The 20196-nt window shown below is 45.4% G+C and overlaps 1 protein-coding gene across 3 annotated transcripts in view; it reads right to left on the minus strand.

Annotated features, from left to right (window-relative positions):
• The window catches only part of LOC137413562 (protein HEG homolog 1), a 238483-nt gene that overhangs the window by 81047 nt on the left and 137240 nt on the right, over positions 1 to 20196 (minus strand). Inside the window, exon 2 of one of the 3 annotated variants that reach the window (XM_078782280.1) lies at positions 6520 to 7836. The exons of the other annotated variants lie outside the window; for them this stretch is intronic. Within the exon in view, the coding sequence (XP_078638406.1) occupies positions 6520 to 7836 (1317 nt within the window). The remainder of the gene's footprint in view (positions 1 to 6519; positions 7837 to 20196) is intronic. 3 annotated transcript variants of the gene reach the window in all.

A 20196-nucleotide genomic window follows, 5' to 3' on the forward strand; every position in this document is an offset into this window, starting at 1 on the left:
AGTGTAATTCTAAAGTGCAATTCTGAAGGGTAATTCTAAAGTGCAATTCTGAAGGGTAATTCTCAAGTGCAATTCTGAAGGGTAATTCTAAAGTGCAATTCTGAAGGGTAATTCTAAAGTGCAATTCTGAAGGGTAATTCTAAAGTGCAATTCTGAAGGGTAATTCTAAAGTGTAATTCTAAAGTGTAATTCTAAAGGGTAATTCTCAAGTGTAATTCTAAAGGGTAATCCTAACGGGGTAATTCTAAAGGGTAATTCTAAAGTGTAATTCTAAAGGGTAATTCTCAAGTGCAATTCGAAAGGGTAATTCTCAAGTGTAATTCTGAAGGGCAATTCTCAAGTGTAATTCTAAAGTGTAATCCTAACGGGGTAATTCTAAAGGGTAATTCTAAAGTGTAATTCTAAAGGGTAATTCTAAAGGGTAATTCTCAAGTGTAATTCTAAAGTGCAATTCTGAAGGGTAATTCTAAAGTGCAATTCTGAAGGGTAATTCTAAAGTGCAATTCTGAAGGGTAATTCTAAAGTGCAATTCTGAAGGGTAATTCTAAAGTGCAATTCTGAAGGGTAATTCTAAAGTGCAATTCTGAAGGGTAATTCTAAAGTGCAATTCTGAAGGGTAATTCTAAAGTGCAATTCTAAAGTGTAATTCTAAAGTGTAATTCTAAAGAGTAATTCTAAAGTGTAATTCTAAAGGGTAATTCTCAAGTGTAATTCTAAAGTGCAATTCTGAAGGGTAATTCTAAAGTGCAATTCTGAAGGGTAATTCTAAAGTGCAATTCTGAAGGGTAATTCTAAAGTGCAATTCTGAAGGGTAATTCTAAAGTGTAATTCTGAAGGGTAATTCTAAAGTGTAATTCTAAAGGGTAATCCTAACGGGGTAATTCTAAAGTGTAATTCTAAAGGGTAATTCTAAAGGGTAATTCTAAAGTGTAATTCTAAAGTGTAATTCTAAAGGGTAATCCTAAAGGGTAATTCTAAAGCGTGATTCTAAAGGGTAATTCTAAAGGGTAATTCTCAAGTGTAATTCTGATGTGTAATTCTAAAGTGTAATTCTAAAGTGTAATTCTAAAGGGTAATTCTCAAGTGTAATTCTAAAGGGTAATTCTCAAGTGTAATTCTAAAGGGTAATTCTCAAGTGTAATTCTAAAGGGTAATTCTCAAGTGTAATTCTAAAGGGTAATCCTAAAGGTAATTCTGAAGTGTAATTCTCAAGTGTAATTCTGAAGTGTAATTCTGAAGTGTAATTCTAAAGTGTAATTCTAAAGTGTAATTCTAAAGTGTAATTCTAAAGTGTAATTCTAAAGTGTAATTCTCAAGTCTAATTCTGAAGGGTAATGCTAAAGGGTATTTCTAAAGGGTAATTCCAAAGTGTAATTCTGAAGGGTAATTCTCAAGTGTAATTCTCAAGGGTAATTCTCAAGTGTAATTCTAAAGGGTAATCCTAAAAGGTAGTTCGAAAGGGTAACTCTCAAGTGTAATTCTCAAGTGTAATTCTAAAGAGTAATTCTAAAGTGTAATTCTCAAGTGTAATTCTAAAGGGTAATCCTAAAGGGTAATTCTAAAGTGCAATTCTGAAGGGTAATTCTCAAGTGTAATTCTAAAGGGTAATTCTCAAGTGTAATTCTAAAGGGTAATTCTCAAGTGCAATTCTAAAGGGTAATTCTCAAGTGTAATTCTGAAGGGCAATTCTCAAGTGTAATTCTAAAGGGTAATTCTCAAGTGCAATTCTAAAGGGTAATTCTCAAGTGTAATTCTGAAGGGCAATTCTCAAGTGTAATTCTAAAGTGTAATTCTCAAGTGTAATTCTAAAGGGTAATTCTAAAGTGTAATTCTAAAGGGTAATTCTCAAGTGCAATTCTAAAGGGTAATTCTCAAGTGTAATTCTGAAGGGCAATTCTCAAGTGTAATTCTAAAGGGTAATTCTCAAGTGTAATTCTAAAGTGTAATTCTCAAGTGTAATTCTAAAGGGTAATTCTCAAGTGTAATTCAAAAGTGTAATCCTGAAGGGTAATTCTAAAGGGTAATTCTAAAGGGTAATTCTCAAGTGTAATTTTAAAGTGTAATTTTAAAGTGTAATTCTCAAGTGTAATTCTCAAGTGTAATTCTAAAGGGTAATTCTCAATTGTAATTCTCAAGTGTGATTCTAAAGGGTAATTCTAAAGTGTAATTCTCAAGTCTAATTCTGAAGGGTAATGCAAAAGGGTAATTCTAAAGGGTAATTCCAAAGTGTAATTCTAAAGGGTAATTCTCAAGTGTAATTCTAAAGGGTAATTCTCAAGTGTAATTCTAAAGGGTAATCCTAAAAGGTAATTCTAAAGGGTAATTCTAAAGTAATTACCCTTTCTCCCAATTATCAGCAAAGTCATGGAATCCATCATTGCTTCGGATATGAAATATTTCCTCTTCTCCAATGGCTTGATCTCTGATCATCAATTCGGTTTCAGACCAGGTCACTCTACTCTGGACATGCTGCTTCTGCTGTCTCAACAATGGATGGAGGTCCTCAATGCCAAACAGGAAATTAGAGCTGTCTCCCTTGACATATCACGTGCCTTCGATACGGTCTGGCACCCCGCTCTGCTCACCAAACGCTCCTCCTTTGGTATCCATTGAAATCTCCACGCATGGCTGGCGGACTTCCTCTCTAGTCGTCGTCAACGTGTGGCCCTGAATGTGTTTCTCTCATCTCCTCTTCCTGTTCAGGCTGGAGTTCCCCAAGGCAGTGTTCTGGGCCCTGTGCTTTTTCTGGTCTTCATCAATGATCTCTCTGACTCTCTTGAAAATCCTCTCTATCTCTTTGCTGATGACTCCACTTTCTGCCGCTCCATTCCTCTTCCCTCAGATCGGCAGTCTGCAGCCTCCTCACTCTCTGAAGACTTGGACAAAATCACAGACTGGTCAAACAAGTGGAACATGTCTTTCAATCCTGACAAATCTCACACTCTTACTTTGTCTCTCCGAAAAGATCGACTGGACAACCCTCCCATCTACTTTCTCAACAATCCTCTCCAAGAAGTTCTGTCGCTCAAGCTTTTGGGTCTCACTATCTGCCATGATCTTTCTTGGGAAAACCACATTTCCAAGCTGGCCTCCAAAGCCAGTCTCCGACTGGGCATCCTCCGTCGTGCGAAGTCCTTCCTCGGCACACCTGAGCTCCTCACCACATACAAGGCTTTCATCCGCAACTCAATGGAATACTGTTCTCCCCTATGGGCCGGTGCTCCTGCCTCACACCTAGCTCGGCTTCACGCTGTTGAAACCAAAGCTTTCAGAATTATTGGAATCTGCCGCAATGAAGCTATCTCTGAGGGCCTTTCACTCACTCACCGCAGGCAGGTAGGTGGTCTTTCTGTCTTCTACCGACTCCTCTCCAGCCTTGCACCCCCAGCTCTCTCTGTGCTCTGTCCCACAAATATTCCTACAGGTCGCACAAGATCTGCCAGCAACCCTCTGATGGTTAAACTGCCGAAATCTCGGCTCTCTGCTCACCTTCACTCTTTCAATTCCTCTTTTCTCCCGCCTCTGGAACAAACTCCCTCACTCCCTTCAATCCCACTCCTCCCTCCAGGTCTTTAAAACAACTGTTCACCACCATCTCTTATCTTCCCCCATCCAAAACCTTGATCTTTTCTACCCCCGCTAATTCACCCCAGATCCACCTTGTTTGAAATTCCGACTTCTTTCCTGGAAGTCCTGGCAGTGTCCATATGTTTCGTACCTCTCCCACCCCCACCTTCCCATGCCCCCCCCCCCCCCAAAGCCCTCACCCTCTCTCAGATCTCTCGATGTCTCCATGTCTCCCGGTCCCTGCTCTCAAATGTTGTGTTTGTGTCCTTCCCCCTCTCTCCCCATCTTGTCTACCGCTCCCGATGTTTTATGTGTCGGTTTGTCTTTCTGTGTGATTAATGTTCGCTCTTTCACGAGCCTCGATCTTGTATACAAAATAAACAAAAAAATAACTCTCAAGTGTAATTCTCAAGTGTAATTCTAAAGAGTAATTCTAAAGTGTAATTCTAAAGGGTAAATCTCAAGTGTAATTCTAAAGTGCAATTCTGAAGGGTAATTCTAAAGTGCAATTCTGAAGGGTAATTCTCAAGTGCAATTCTGAAGGGTAATTCTAAAGTGCAATTCTGAAGGGTAATTCTAAAGTGCAATTCTGAAGGGTAATTCTAAAGTGCAATTCTGAAGGGTAATTCTAAAGTGTAATTCTAAAGTGTAATTCTAAAGGGTAATTCTCAAGTGTAATTCTAAAGGGTAATCCTAACGGGGTAATTCTAAAGGGTAATTCTAAAGTGTAATTCTAAAGGGTAATTCTGAAGTGCAATTCGAAAGGGTAATTCTCAAGTGTAATTCTGAAGGGCAATTCTCAAGTGTAATTCTAAAGTGTAATCCTAACGGGGTAATTCTAAAGGGTAATTCTAAAGTGTAATTTTAAAGGGTAATTCTAAAGGGTAATTCTCAAGTGTAATTCTCAAGTGCAATTCTGAAGGGTAATTCTAAAGTGCAATTCTGAAGGGTAATTCTAAAGGGTAATTCTGAAGGGTAATTCTAAAGTGCAATTCTGAAGGGTAATTCTAAAGTGCAATTCTGAAGGGTAATTCTAAAGTGCAATTCTGAAGGGTAATTCTAAAGTGCAATTCTGAAGGGTAATTCTAAAGTGCAATTCTGAAGGGTAATTCTAAAGTGCAATTCTAAAGTGTAATTCTAAAGTGTAATTCTAAAGAGTAATTCTAAAGTGTAATTCTAAAGGGTAATTCTCAAGTGTAATTCTAAAGTGCAATTCTGAAGGGTAATTCTAAAGTGCAATTCTGAAGGGTAATTCTAAAGTGCAATTCTGAAGGGTAATTCTAAAGTGCAATTCTGAAGGGTAATTCTAAAGTGTAATTCTGAAGGGTAATTCTAAAGTGTAATTCTAAAGGGTAATCCTAACGGGGTAATTCTAAAGTGTAATTCTAAAGTGTAATTCTAAAGTGTAATTCTAAAGGGTAATTCTCAAGTGTAATTCTGAAGGGTAATTCTAAAGTGTAATTCTAAAGTGTAATTCTAAAGTGTAATTCTAAAGGGTAATCCTAACGGGGTAATTCTAAAGGGTAATTTTAAAGTGTAATTCTAAAGTGTAATTCTAAAGGGTAATTCTCAAGTGTAATTCTGAAGGGTAATTCTAAAGGGTAATTCTAAAGTGTAATTCTGAAGGGTAATTCTAAAGGGTAATTCTCAAGTGTAATTCTGAAGGGTAATTCTAAAGTGTAATTCTAAAGGGTAATTCTCAAGTGTAATTCTAAAGTGTAATTCTGAAGGGTAATTCTAAAGTGTAATTCTAAAGTGTAATTCTGAAGGGTAATTCTAAAGGGTAATTCTCAAGTGTAATTCTGAAGGGTAATTCTAAAGGGTAATTCTAAAGTGTAATTCTAAAGTGTAATTCTGAAGGGTAATTCTAAAGTGTAATTCTAAAGTGTAATTCTAAAGGGTAATTCTCAAGTGTAATTCTGAAGGGTAATTCTAAAGTGTAATTCTAAAGGGTAATTCTCAAGTGTAATTCTAAAGGGTAATCCTAACGGGGTAATTCTCAAGGGTAATTCTAAAGTGTAATTCTAAAGGGTAATTCTCAAGTGCAATTCTAAAGGGTAATCCTAAAGGGTAATTCTAAAGGGTAATTCTAAAGTGTAATTCTAAAGGGTAATTCTCAAGTGCAATTCTAAAGGGTAATTCTCAAGTGTAATTCTCAAGGGCAATTCTCAAGTGTAATTCTAAAGGGTAATTTTCAAGTGTAATTCTAAAGTGTAATTCTAAAGGGTAATTTTCAAGTGTAATTCTAAAGTGTAATTCTAAAGGGTAATTTTCAAGTGTAATTCTCAAGTGTAATTCTCAAGTGTAATTCTAAAGGGTAATTTTCAAGTGTAATTCTAAAGTGTAATTCTAAAGGGTAATTCTAAAGGGTAATTCTAAAGGGTAATTCTCAAGTGCAATTCGAAAGTGTAGTTCTCAAGTGTAATTCTAAAGTATACTTACAAAAGGTAAGACGGTTTTAAAGGATAATTCTGAAGGGATTCTTAAGGATCTTTCTAAGGGGTTCTTAAGGGTACATCGAAAGGGTTCTCAAAGGTCATTCTAAAGGGTCATTCTAATGGGTTTTGATCGTTTCTAGCATTTGCCTATTTCATATTAAAAATGCGAAACTGAACCGCTTCCTTCGGACACGGGGCCATTTTTTGGTGGTGTGGTGTAGGCATGATGGGTCGATTGACCTCCTCCTTCACCAGAGGTCCTTGTTATTTCCAATCCCTCTGACATATTAACCCTACTCTCACCCATCCACAAACATCCAACACGTTAATTCTGACCCATAATCCTCTTGCACCGATCATATTATTGGTGGGGGTAGTAGAAACTTCCTGTTTCAGTAGATCGCAATGCATCACCATGGCACAATTAAACTGTTGCACGAAATCGATGTCACAAAACTGTGGGCATGACATAAAACTTTCAAACAAACAAAATATACCTGGATAATAAACACACCTGGGGTGGTGAAGGTGCTGTCGGTCTTTCTCTCAGTTGTTGATGCGTTGCCCGATGTCACAACTGCAGTGTTTCCCGTAGTCATATTTGTTGTGGTGGGTTTAAGAGTAGTTGTTGTAGGGTGTATTGTGCTATTTGTAGTTGCAGGAGTTGTAGTTTGGGATGTATTACCAGTGGTGCCTGTAGTAATAATTGCTGTGGTGGGTTTAAGAGGAGTTGTTGGAGGTTGTGTTGTGCTATTCGTAATTGCAGTAATTAATGTTGTGGTGGGTTTAGGAGTAGTTGTTGTAGGTTGTGCTGTGCTATTCGTAATTGCAGTAATAATTGTTGTGGTGGGTTTAAGAGTAGCTGTTGTAGGTTGTGTTGTGCTATTCGTAATTGCAGTAATTAATGTTGTGGTGGGTTTAAGAGTAGCTGTTGTAGGTTGTGTTGTGCTATTCGTAATTGTAGTAATTAATGTTGTGGTGGGTTTAGGAGTAGTTGTTGTAGGTTGTGTTGTGCTATTCGTAATTGTAGTAATTAATGTTGTGGTGGGTTTAGGAGTAGTTGTTGTAGGGTGTATTGTGCTATTTGTAGTTGCAGGAGTTGTAGTTTGGGATGTATTACCAGTGGTGCCTGTAGTAATAATTGCTGTGGTGGGTTTAAGAGGAGTTGTTGGAGGTTGTGTTGTGCTATTCGTAATTGTAGTAATTAATGCTGTGGTGGGTTTAAAAGTAGTTGTTGTAGGGTGTATTGTGCTACTTGTAGTTGCAGGAGTTGTAGTTTGGGATGTATTACCAGTGGTGCCTGTAGTAATAATTGCTGTGGTGGGTTTAAGAGGAGTTGTTGGAGGTTGTGTTGTGCTATTCGTAATTGTAGTAATTAATGTTGTGGTGGGTTTAAGAGTAGTTGTTGTAGGGTGTATTGTGCTACTTGTAGTTGCAGGAGTTGTAGTTTGGGATGTATTACCAGTGGTGCCTGTAGTAATAATTGCTGTGGTGGGTTTAAGAGGAGTTGTTGGAGGTTGTGTTGTGCTATTCGTAATTGTAGTAATTAATGTTGTGGTGGGTTTAAGAGTAGTTGTTGTAGGGTGTATTGTGCTATTTGTAGTTGCAGGAGTTGTAGTTTGGGATGTATTACCAGTGGTGCCTGTAGTAATAATTGCTGTGGTGGGTTTAAGAGGAGTTGTTGGAGGTTGTGTTGTGCTATTTGTAATTGTAGTAATTAATGTTGTGGTGGGTTTAAGAGTAGTTGTTGTAGGTTGTGTTGTGCGACTTATAGTTACAGAATTTGAAGTTTGGGATGTATCACGAAGGTTTGTTTGAGGGGCAACGTGTCCTGCAAGGAGATGAAGGGGGAATCATTGTGACAACCAACAAAAATGTAATTTACAATTGTGAGCCATTCATATATTTCCAACTGGAAGGCACTGGGAAGGGCGCATACCTCCACCAGGCTGAACAGTTTACGTTTTGTATCCCACTGATAGGCCAGATCTGGATGAGGGCCTGAACCAAAACGAATGTTTACCCTCTCCAGAGGAGAGCGTATTGCATTTGAGTCCGTTTGTTACTTGCCGGAAAAGATTCCGGCAAGTATGTTGATCTGTTCGTTTGTTTTTTCCGGCAAGTATGTTGATCTGTTCGTTTGTCTGTCTGTCTGTCTGTTTGTTTGTCTGTCTGTCTGTCTGTTTGCAGCACTGCGTCTACACCGTTGCACGGAGAATCGCCAAACTTTGCACACATATTCGTCTTGCCCTGGAATAGACTGTGCCCAATTTTTAACACTCTCGGCCCAATGCCTCCATAATTACGTTATAATTTGACAATTCGACAAGTACAAAACTTCATCCAATCAAGATCCAATTTCTTGAGCGACATGACGGCATAAAGTGGTGGAGCAAAAAAATAACGATGGCGTCATTGGTCACGTGGTTCGGCCGCCATCTTGGAAAAGGCAAAAAACTTTGCACCTCCATATAGACCATGGGCCGAGCCCCAAAATTCCTACTTTCCCTGATCTGCAAGAGAGAAGTACTTAATTTGACCTTTAATGATCCGAGAGTATATTTATAAGTATGTCTATTAAAGTTCCCATCTTCAAAACATATGTGTATTTGACAGAAATCTGAAGAAAGGGACGCTAAAATTACTCTTGCAGCCGAAGATCTCAGGGAAGTGATGACATCAGCTTCGTTCTTAATTGGCCAATCATAGTGCTTTTAACAGGGGCTCCACCAAAACAAGCCAATCACAGTCATCGTACAGTGGGTGTCGTTGTAACGCAATGAAACAAAGAGCGAGTAAATCTACGCGTAGTACGACGCAACATGGAGTGCTGCATGCATTAGGTGGACCAATCTGCAGACAAACTTATTAGTTTTTCGGATGTTAGCTGGATAAAATTTCGCGAATGTGCCCATCAGTGGAAGGACTTCAATACCAGAGAAGGTGCCATTGCTACCAAAGATTCCATTTAGAGCTCGTGTTGGCGGAAGAACATAAGATATAAGTACTTATGGATACATAAGTACATAAGATATAAGTACTTATGGATACATAAGTACATAAGATATAAGTACTTATGGATACATAAGTACATAAGATATAAGTACATATGGATACATAAGTACATAAGATATAAGTACTTATGGATACATAAGTACATAAGATATAAGTACTTATGGATACATAAGTACATAAGATATAAGTACTTATGGATACATAAGTACATAAGATATAAGTACTTATGGATACATAAGTACATAAGATATAAGTACTTATGGATACATAAGTACATAAGATATAAGTACTTATGGATACATAAGTACATAAGATATAAGTATTTATGGATACATAAGTACATAAGATATAAGTACTTATGGATACATAAGTACATAAGATATAAGTACTTATGGATACATAAGTACATAAGATATAAGTACTTATGGATACATAAGTACATAAGATATAAGTACTTATGGATACATAAGTACATATTGTTGCGAATATGGAATTTGGCCTCCATATCCGCTTGTAAATATTCCCCTATTTTCTCCAATACTCCCCAACTTTCCCCAATCCCCCATTCCCTAGTCCCATTGCATGTAAATAACAATCAGTAGAGCCGACCTTCCCCTTATTCCCCCATTAAATGTCGTGCCCAGGTCCACCGCACCACACGTAGACAACTTTCGGACATCTTCCTAGTTATTCTTAATCTATGTCAGTTAAGGCCTCGTTTCCATTAATTATGACTCTTCGTTGCACCAGAATGTGATTATATGGCATCAGTAGTGAGTTTAGGACCTTTCCCATACCTCCTCCCATCTTCTTCCCCAAACAACAACTACAACAACAATTACAACTACAACTACGACTACAACAACAGAGGGGCGGGGAGTGTGCGTCCTCACACCGGCTCGGTTACCCGCCATGACCATGCGCTCCACGGCGTTACCCCGAAGGGGCTGGCTGTCAGCTCCTCGTCAGGGGCGGAGCCAGTAACCCCCCCACGCACCCAATGAGAAGCAACGTGCCGATTCCATCTGGGGCGGAGCTAACGAGCCGAGGGCGTGTCACTCCCCGCCGGATATACGCGGCCCCGCGCCGGACGTGACGACAGATGCGCCTCAGCTTGGAGAGAGAAGCCACCGCCACCCCCAGCGCGACGATACCTCCCCGCATCTTTGGACCGGACCGGACCGTACTGTACCCTGCCCCGAGCCCAGGAGGACCTGGAGCCATCGATACCCGCTTTCCTGTCATCAACCCCCGTGTGAGTCAGCCGTTGTCCCGTTTGTCTGTCGTCTGTCCGGGGTTAATATAAGAGTGTGTCTAAGTGCCTGTCTTTCTGTGATTATACCTCTAGCCCCTGTAATCTGACCTTTCCGTACGAATATAATCTCCTCCGGAGGTCTTGAGAATTGAAACATTGGTGTCGTATTGTGGTATTGTAATCCAGCCGGGTGTCTTCTTTTTCTTATTGAGCCAGCATCGCGCGACTAGTCAACGTTCGGGCACAATCGGGTAACTTGTGCAGACGTGGTCATACCATAAAACCGCTCGGTAAATAACATCCAAGCCACGTCTGTAACAATTGGTGTCGGGAGTGAGATTCGAGGCCCGACCAAATTTTGAAAAAAAAAAAAACGAATAGAGGAAAAAAAAAAATTTGGTCAAAATTTGGAGCGGCCGAAATTTGTTTTGTGTTACAAAACCCGAATTTTGAAAGTCGCGCTATGGCGGATCAAGACGGCTGGGGTCCGGTAGGGGAGAGTGAAGCAGGGTCGGTCCAGGACCAAATTGAGACACGTGAGGAGAGCGAAACAGCGGGGGTAGCAAACGCACAAAATGGCGCCTCGCTGGTCACCGCGCCCGCGACCGTAGCAGCGCCGCCGATGGATTGGGGCCTATTTATGGAACAAATAAAGGCGCTCATGGTCCAGACAAGTGAAGACCTGAGGAATGACTTGGGAAACCAAATGGGGGTAATGAGGGACGAAGCGAGGGGTACCAGTGAGGGGTTAGACAATAATTTTGAGAAGTTAGACAAGAAATTTGGGAAGTTAGACAATAATTTTGAGGGGTTAGACAACGGGATAAAAGAGGTGAAACATGGGTTAACGGGGGTAGAAAATAGAATGGCTGCCCAGGAGAATCAGATAGAGGGAGTGAAAAATGGGTTAGAGGGGTTAGAAAACAGTATGGAAGGCAAATTGAGGGACATGAGGGACCAAGCGGAAAGGGAAGTTAACCAAATGGGGCAGCAGATAGAAGGGGTCAGAATGGGGGTAGAAACCAAACTGGATGCTCACAGGGAGGAAATGGAGCAGATGAGGGTGGCATCTAGGCAGGAGATGCAAGTGATGGGAGAGCAGATCAGAAGAGGAGTGAGTGAGGAGGTCGGAGGAGTGCGCGAGGAGGTGAGGCACTGTAAGGAGCACATGGAGAAGGAGGTGAGAAAGGGGACTGTAAAGTTACAAGGGGGCATAGAGGACCTGACGCAGGAGGTGGAGCAGCTGACGGTGGGACAAACGGAGTTAGTGGAGCAGGTTCAAAGGAACACTGCGGTATTAGGAGGGTTAAAAGCGACACAAAACGACATAAAAAACGACTTGATAGCGACAAAGAGGGAATGTCAGATAGTACGTGAGGGACTGACAACGAGGTTGGACGAGGTGATAGAGGTAATGGAGACGAAGGACCGGCAGGTGAGGACGCACATGGAAACGGTCAAGGTAGCCTTGGAGGACGAGCTTGAGGAGACGTACCGGGGAATAAAAGAGGTGAAGCAGAAACTAGAAGAAGTGGAAGAAGGGATGAGCGAAATTAAGAAGCGACGGAGAGGGGATAACAAAGAGATAAAAGAGGAAGTAAAAGAATTGGTCCAAAGTCTGTGTTTGGATCGTGATGATGTGCTCATTAACCGGATGAGGGATTCGCAGGTGATGGAGGAGAAGCGAAGAGGAAGAGGACCCGGTGTAAGTGGTGACCAATATGGTCGTGCGTATGATGCGCCAGGGGATTTAATAAGCTTGGGGGTCGAGATGGACCCGGGTGTTCGTGAGAGGCCATTGGTGAAGTGTGCGACAGGTCTGGTGTGCGAAAAAGGAGGTGTGCGAGAAAGTCCGACTCTGGGGTGTGTGAGGAAAAAGTGCGTGCCAAGGAGTAGCGAGGGTGCTGGCGAGAGCGAGTCGGTCGTAGCGCGTGTGCGAGGGAGCACATGGAAGCGCGGTGTGGTAAGTGTTACAGAGGGTGTAGCGGGAGAGTGTGCGCAAGGGTGTGCGCGAGAAAGGTGTGTGACGGACAGGTGCATGAGGAAAGAGTGCGCTGTCAGAAGTAAGGAAGAGTGTCCACCTGTGGTGAGTGTTACAGAGGGTGTAACGGGAGAGTGTGCGCGAGAAAGGTGTGTGACGGACAGGTGCATGGGGAAAGAGTGTGCTGTCAAGAGAAAGGGTGAGTGCGTTGTCACGAGTGGAGGTGAGAGTAGTGAGAGTGACAAGGAGAGTGAGCTGGTTGTGACAGGTGAGCGAGGATGTACACCTGGGATGGAAGGATGTACACCTGGAATGGTAGAGCGTGAGTGGGAATGCACGCTGGAGTTGGTGGTGAGGCACGTGGTTGGGTGTGCGAATGAGGGCACACCTGTGATTGTCACAGAGGAGGTGACAGAGGAGGGGGCGCGAAGCGGTGTATTGGTGAGGTGTGCGAGCAACGAATGTGTGCCAAAGTGTTCGGTGGTCAGGTGTGTGACCAAGGCTGTGAGTGGAATGGGTGTACCTGGGTGTGTAAGGAAGGGTACGAGGAGCATGGGCACAGCTGGATGTGTGAGCAAGGAACGGGCTGCGGGGTGTAAGCGTCCAGGTGAAGCATCGACGTTAGACGGGATAGAGTTTAGAGCGACTTTTAGCCGAAGCGGGCCCTCGGTGCGTGCTGGGCCTCGCTTTGAACGGCCGCGTCCGTGCTCCACTAGGCGGAGCGGGCAGCCCGATAGAAAGGGTCGTCATGGCGACCACTTTTTGTTGAGGCAGTCCGGCAGGTCGAGATCGGGACATGGGATGGCTCCACGCCGAGGTGATGCGTGGGATCTCGGCCCGGGTAAGCCCCCGTCCCTGCACCGAGTGCCGGACGCATCCAGCCGCTGGCACAAAGCCACCAGCATCCATTGCTTGGCTTTACGAAGCCGGGCTTTGGACAGGGATTGGCGCACCGAGAGGTATTAGTGAGTCGACTGGGTGATGAGGATAGTGTTTTGGACCCAAAATTGGAGAAAAACAAAATTTGGTGATTGGCAAAGGATTGGCAGAGTGATGATTGGTAATGGTACAGTGATTGGCAGATGATTGGCAAATTTTTAATTTGTTGAAATTTGATGTGCAAAATTGGTAGTGAGAGACCCCCGATGTGGTGGGATGGCATCCCTGCCACCCTTCCCATGTGGGGCAAAGGAGCTATAGTTTATGGGGTGTATGGCAGTGAAAACTAGCCCGGGTGGGTTAGGTTATATTGTAGGGATCTAGAAGAGATTGACATTAGGTAACGTTAAGTTTAGTTAGTGACTGATACCTGTAGTGGGGACGCAGGTAGATTAGTGTGGATGATAATGACGTGGGAGCGCAATAGTTTAAAGGGACGACTGGGAAGCGCAAGTTTCAGAAGGGAGTAGTTAGCTGAGATGATGCTGTGTGTGCGAGAATTGAACAGGTGTGATTGCACAGGTGTGCAACTGGACAGGTGTGTGGAGCAGTGTATGAGTAGTGAGTGTTGTGGACCAGCGCGAATGCGCTTGGGGAGAGAAGGGTGCAGGTGGCACCAGGTGTGAGAGCACAGGTGTGCAGGTACAGGTGTGTGGAGAGAGTTGGAGTAAGTGGTACGGAGTGGTGTGCATGGTGCGAAGGTGTGAATGGGGGAAGAGTGGACCCCCATCACGGATACCCGGGGCGGGTAGTGTAAGTGTTAGGTAGAGGGTACAGGTAAATTGTGATTGGATATTGGCATCTGTGGTGCGGTTGCAGAATGGTGTTGTGAATGGGTGCATTAGTGTTGTGGAAATGGCTGGGCGTGTAGCCTGTTAGTGCGTGTAGTTGGTTGGGCACTCCACCACTGTGAGGATGTCGGCCAGGTGAGGCCGCAGGTGGGCTCTGGGAGCCGGTAGAGTTGTGGATGGGGCCCGAGGATCCGGAGGGCGGACCCGGGTAGCCCAGTGCCAGAGAGGGCACCTGCGGACGACTGGAATGGTAGAGTCCAGTGGGGAGAGTGCCAGAGGGCCTTCCCCAGGTAGTTAGGTTAGGGCAAGGAGCAGGTAAGCTCGGAGGCAACTGCAGTGGTGGAGGTGTGCAGGTGGGTAGACCCACTGGGAGAGGTACACGCCGCAGCCCAGAAATTGTGCGAGGGCACCGGGAGATGAATCGGGGGAGTGAGACCCCAAATTGAAGCGCACCACAGTTTGGCCAATGGGAATTGGTTTTTAGAACCCATAGTGTAAGAGGGCCAATGGTTTGGCCGGAGAAAGACCCCGGGTAGTGTAAAGTTGTTAAAGTCACTTAGGAAATAGTTAGGATTGATGAACCTGTCGCACCATACGCAGCCACTTACCTGTGGTGATGATGATGACTCCACACCTGTGTTTTCTTTGTTTGTTGCAGGAAATGAGATTGCTGTGGATTTGTGAGACGCATCACGACGTGGATGAGACATTGGGGTGATTCCATCTCTCCCTCCCTAGGAGGGACTGATGATGAATTGGTAATGGCAAATTTTGATGAGAGTTGAAAATGGCAAATTTGATTGGTTAGGAGGGAGAGAAGACGAATTTGGTTTATGGGAGGAACGGGGAAGACAGTAGGGATGTTTGTTGATTTGTAAAGTAGATGTTTATGGGTAGTGTTGTGTTTTGTGGATACAGTAAGGGGTAAGGGAGGGGCCATGTAGGTTACCTGGTGGGGGGGGGGGGCGTACGATAGGAACGTACCTGTCTCACCTGGTTCCCATGTGCCCCCAGTGTGCATCACCTTACATTGCGTGCACTTTTGCGCCCTTACCACCTTACTCACTTGTCTGCTTCTTTTGTCTCCCACCTCCGAGGATCTGGCTTTGGGGTAGAGAGAGAGGAGAGAGAGGTGCTGGCTGCGCAGTTGTGGGCCTGCACTTTCGCTGTTTGCTGCCGGGATCGATACACCATATGGACCGCAATGTTTGTGGCCACCCACAATGGACCGCAGTTCGTTTGCGGCCAAGCACCACCCGGGGATGGACCTATGGGTCAACGTGGCACCTATGCCATACAGGTGAACCACTTTTAGTTAACACCAAGTGCACCACAAGAAGAGCAAGAGACACCTGCAGGGTTAGGGGTTGTCGAATTTATTTTTATTCCAATGAACAATGGTGACTACACCGATTGGTGGTGGGGTGGTGCTTTTGATGCTCGGGAAGGGTGCTCTGCACGTTATTAAAGGCCGTCGGCCACAGAGCACTCGTGGGTTGGTGTATCGATGCTGGCAAGCGCGCTCTCTCTATGCATAACATCTGCATGTGTTCCTCCAAAAACAGGTCCTGGATCGTAGTGTAAATAGCAGCGTAGTCTTGTAAATAATGCTCCCTACCGGCTGTATGTGTAGTTTGAGAATTCTTTCCGGATTCGGTTATCCTGTGGGTGTGTTTCTGTGAGGAGAAGGGTGCAACGTCGCAGGGGGACATATTTACTCATTTGTGAACATCTGTAAAACTGTCGCACTCAGGGTAGAGTTAATAGTAGAGGGAACTACATTGCGTGCCACACTAAAGTAGGTAAAAATTTATCGGGTCGGGACGCCCCGAGGGTAGAGAAGGGTGCAATGTTGCGAATATGGAATTTGGCCTCCATATCCGCTTGTAAATATTCCCCTATTTTCTCCAATACTCCCCAACTTTCCCCAATCCCCCATTCCCTAGTCCCATTGCATGTAAATAACAATCAGTAGAGCCGACCTTCCCCTTATTCCCCCATTAAATGTCGTGCCCAGGTCCACCGCACCACACGTAGACAACTTTCGGACATCTTCCTAGTTATTCTTAATCTATGTCAGTTAAGGCCTCGTTTCCATTAATTATGACTCTTCGTTGCACCAGAATGTGATTATATGGCATCAGTAGTGAGTTTAGGACCTTTCCCATACCTCCTCCCATCTTCTTCCCCAAACAACAACTACAACAACAATTACAACTACAACTACGACTACAACAACAGAGGGGCGGGGAGTGTGCGTCCTCACACCGGCTCGGTTACCCGCCATGACCATGCGCTCCACGGCGTTACCCCGAAGGGGCTGGCTGTCAGCTCCTCGTCAGGGGCGGAGCCAGTAACCCCCCCACGCACCCAATGAGAAGCAACGTGCCGATTCCATCTGGGGCGGAGCTAACGAGCCGAGGGCGTGTCACTCCCCGCCGGATATACGCGGCCCCGCGCCGGACGTGACGACAGATGCGCCTCAGCTTGGAGAGAGAAGCCACCGCCACCCCCAGCGCGACGATACCTCCCCGCATCTTTGGACCGGACCGGACCGTACTGTACCCTGCCCCGAGCCCAGGAGGACCTGGAGCCATCGATACCCGCTTTCCTGTCATCAACCCCCGTGTGAGTCAGCCGTTGTCCCGTTTGTCTGTCGTCTGTCCGGGGTTAATATAAGAGTGTGTCTAAGTGCCTGTCTTTCTGTGATTATACCTCTAGCCCCTGTAATCTGACCTTTCCGTACGAATATAATCTCCTCCGGAGGTCTTGAGAATTGAAACATTGGTGTCGTATTGTGTTATTGTAATCCAGCCGGGTGTCTTCTTTTTCTTATTGAGCCAGCATCGCGCGACTAGTCAACGTTCGGGCACAATCGGGTAACTTGTGCAGACGTGGTCATACCATAAAACCGCTCGGTAAATAACATCCAAGCCACGTCTGTAACAATTGGTGTCGGGAGTGAGATTCGAGGCCCGACCAAATTTTGAAAGAAAAAAAAACGAATAGAGGAAAAAAAAAAATTTGGTCAAAATTTGGAGCGGCCGAAATTTGTTTTGTGTTACAAAACCCGAATTTTGAAAGTCGCGCTATGGCGGATCAAGACGGCTGGGGTCCGGTAGGGGAGAGTGAAGCAGGGTCGGTCCAGGACCAAATTGAGACACGTGAGGAGAGCGAAACAGCGGGGGTAGCAAACGCACAAAATGGCGCCTCGCTGGTCACCGCGCCCGCGACCGTAGCAGCGCCGCCGATGGATTGGGGCCTATTTATGGAACAAATAAAGGCGCTCATGGTCCAGACAAGTGAAGACCTGAGGAATGACTTGGGAAACCAAATGGGGGTAATGAGGGACGAAGCGAGGGGTACCAGTGAGGGGTTAGACAATAATTTTGAGAAGTTAGACAAGAAATTTGGGAAGTTAGACAATAATTTTGAGGGGTTAGACAACGGGATAAAAGAGGTGAAACATGGGTTAACGGGGGTAGAAAATAGAATGGCTGCCCAGGAGAATCAGATAGAGGGAGTGAAAAATGGGTTAGAGGGGTTAGAAAACAGTATGGAAGGCAAATTGAGGGACATGAGGGACCAAGCGGAAAGGGAAGTTAACCAAATGGGGCAGCAGATAGAAGGGGTCAGAATGGGGGTAGAAACCAAACTGGATGCTCACAGGGAGGAAATGGAGCAGATGAGGGTGGCATCTAGGCAGGAGATGCAAGTGATGGGAGAGCAGATCAGAAGAGGAGTGAGTGAGGAGGTCGGAGGAGTGCGCGAGGAGGTGAGGCACTGTAAGGAGCACATGGAGAAGGAGGTGAGAAAGGGGACTGTAAAGTTACAAGGGGGCATAGAGGACCTGACGCAGGAGGTGGAGCAGCTGACGGTGGGACAAACGGAGTTAGTGGAGCAGGTTCAAAGGAACACTGCGGTATTAGGAGGGTTAAAAGCGACACAAAACGACATAAAAAACGACTTGATAGCGACAAAGAGGGAATGTCAGATAGTACGTGAGGGACTGACAACGAGGTTGGACGAGGTGATAGAGGTAATGGAGACGAAGGACCGGCAGGTGAGGACGCACATGGAAACGGTCAAGGTAGCCTTGGAGGACGAGCTTGAGGAGACGTACCGGGGAATAAAAGAGGTGAAGCAGAAACTAGAAGAAGTGGAAGAAGGGATGAGCGAAATTAAGAAGCGACGGAGAGGGGATAACAAAGAGATAAAAGAGGAAGTAAAAGAATTGGTCCAAAGTCTGTGTTTGGATCGTGATGATGTGCTCATTAACCGGATGAGGGATTCGCAGGTGATGGAGGAGAAGCGAAGAGGAAGAGGACCCGGTGTAAGTGGTGACTAATATGGTCGTGCGTATGATGCGCCAGGGGATTTAATAAGCTTGGGGGTCGAGATGGACCCGGGTGTTCGTGAGAGGCCATTGGTGAAGTGTGCGACAGGTCTGGTGTGCGAAAAAGGAGGTGTGCGAGAAAGTCCGACTCTGGGGTGTGTGAGGAAAAAGTGCGTGCCAAGGAGTAGCGAGGGTGCTGGCGAGAGCGAGTCGGTCGTAGCGCGTGTGCGAGGGAGCACATGGAAGCGCGGTGTGGTAAGTGTTACAGAGGGTGTAGCGGGAGAGTGTGCGCAAGGGTGTGCGCGAGAAAGGTGTGTGACGGACAGGTGCATGAGGAAAGAGTGCGCTGTCAGAAGTAAGGAAGAGTGTCCACCTGTGGTGAGTGTTACAGAGGGTGTAACGGGAGAGTGTGCGCGAGAAAGGTGTGTGACGGACAGGTGCATGGGGAAAGAGTGTGCTGTCAAGAGAAAGGGTGAGTGCGTTGTCACGAGTGGAGGTGAGAGTAGTGAGAGTGACAAGGAGAGTGAGCTGGTTGTGACAGGTGAGCGAGGATGTACACCTGGGATGGAAGGATGTACACCTGGAATGGTAGAGCGTGAGTGGGAATGCACGCTGGAGTTGGTGGTGAGGCACGTGGTTGGGTGTGCGAATGAGGGCACACCTGTGATTGTCACAGAGGAGGTGACAGAGGAGGGGGCGCGAAGCGGTGTATTGGTGAGGTGTGCGAGCAACGAATGTGTGCCAAAGTGTTCGGTGGTCAGGTGTGTGACCAAGGCTGTGAGTGGAATGGGTGTACCTGGGTGTGTAAGGAAGGGTACGAGGAGCATGGGCACAGCTGGATGTGTGAGCAAGGAACGGGCTGCGGGGTGTAAGCGTCCAGGTGAAGCATCGACGTTAGACGGGATAGAGTTTAGAGCGACTTTTAGCCGAAGCGGGCCCTCGGTGCGTGCTGGGCCTCGCTTTGAACGGCCGCGTCCGTGCTCCACTAGGCGGAGCGGGCAGCCCGATAGAAAGGGTCGTCATGGCGACCACTTTTTGTTGAGGCAGTCCGGCAGGTCGAGATCGGGACATGGGATGGCTCCACGCCGAGGTGATGCGTGGGATCTCGGCCCGGGTAAGCCCCCGTCCCTGCACCGAGTGCCGGACGCATCCAGCCGCTGGCACAAAGCCACCAGCATCCATTGCTTGGCTTTACGAAGCCGGGCTTTGGACAGGGATTGGCGCACCGAGAGGTATTAGTGAGTCGACTGGGTGATGAGGATAGTGTTTTGGACCCAAAATTGGAGAAAAACAAAATTTGGTGATTGGCAAAGGATTGGCAGAGTGATGATTGGTAATGGTACAGTGATTGGCAGATGATTGGCAAATTTTTAATTTGTTGAAATTTGATGTGCAAAATTGGTAGTGAGAGACCCCCGATGTGGTGGGATGGCATCCCTGCCACCCTTCCCATGTGGGGCAAAGGAGCTATAGTTTATGGGGTGTATGGCAGTGAAAACTAGCCCGGGTGGGTTAGGTTATATTGTAGGGATCTAGAAGAGATTGACATTAGGTAACGTTAAGTTTAGTTAGTGACTGATACCTGTAGTGGGGACGCAGGTAGATTAGTGTGGATGATAATGACGTGGGAGCGCAATAGTTTAAAGGGACGACTGGGAAGCGCAAGTTTCAGAAGGGAGTAGTTAGCTGAGATGATGCTGTGTGTGCGAGAATTGAACAGGTGTGATTGCACAGGTGTGCAACTGGACAGGTGTGTGGAGCAGTGTATGAGTAGTGAGTGTTGTGGACCAGCGCGAATGCGCTTGGGGAGAGAAGGGTGCAGGTGGCACCAGGTGTGAGAGCACAGGTGTGCAGGTACAGGTGTGTGGAGAGAG

This window comes from Myxine glutinosa, chromosome 7 (genome assembly GCF_964187855.1).
Source record: "Myxine glutinosa chromosome 7, kmMyxGlut1.1, whole genome shotgun sequence".
NCBI lineage: Eukaryota > Metazoa > Chordata > Myxini > Myxiniformes > Myxinidae > Myxine > Myxine glutinosa.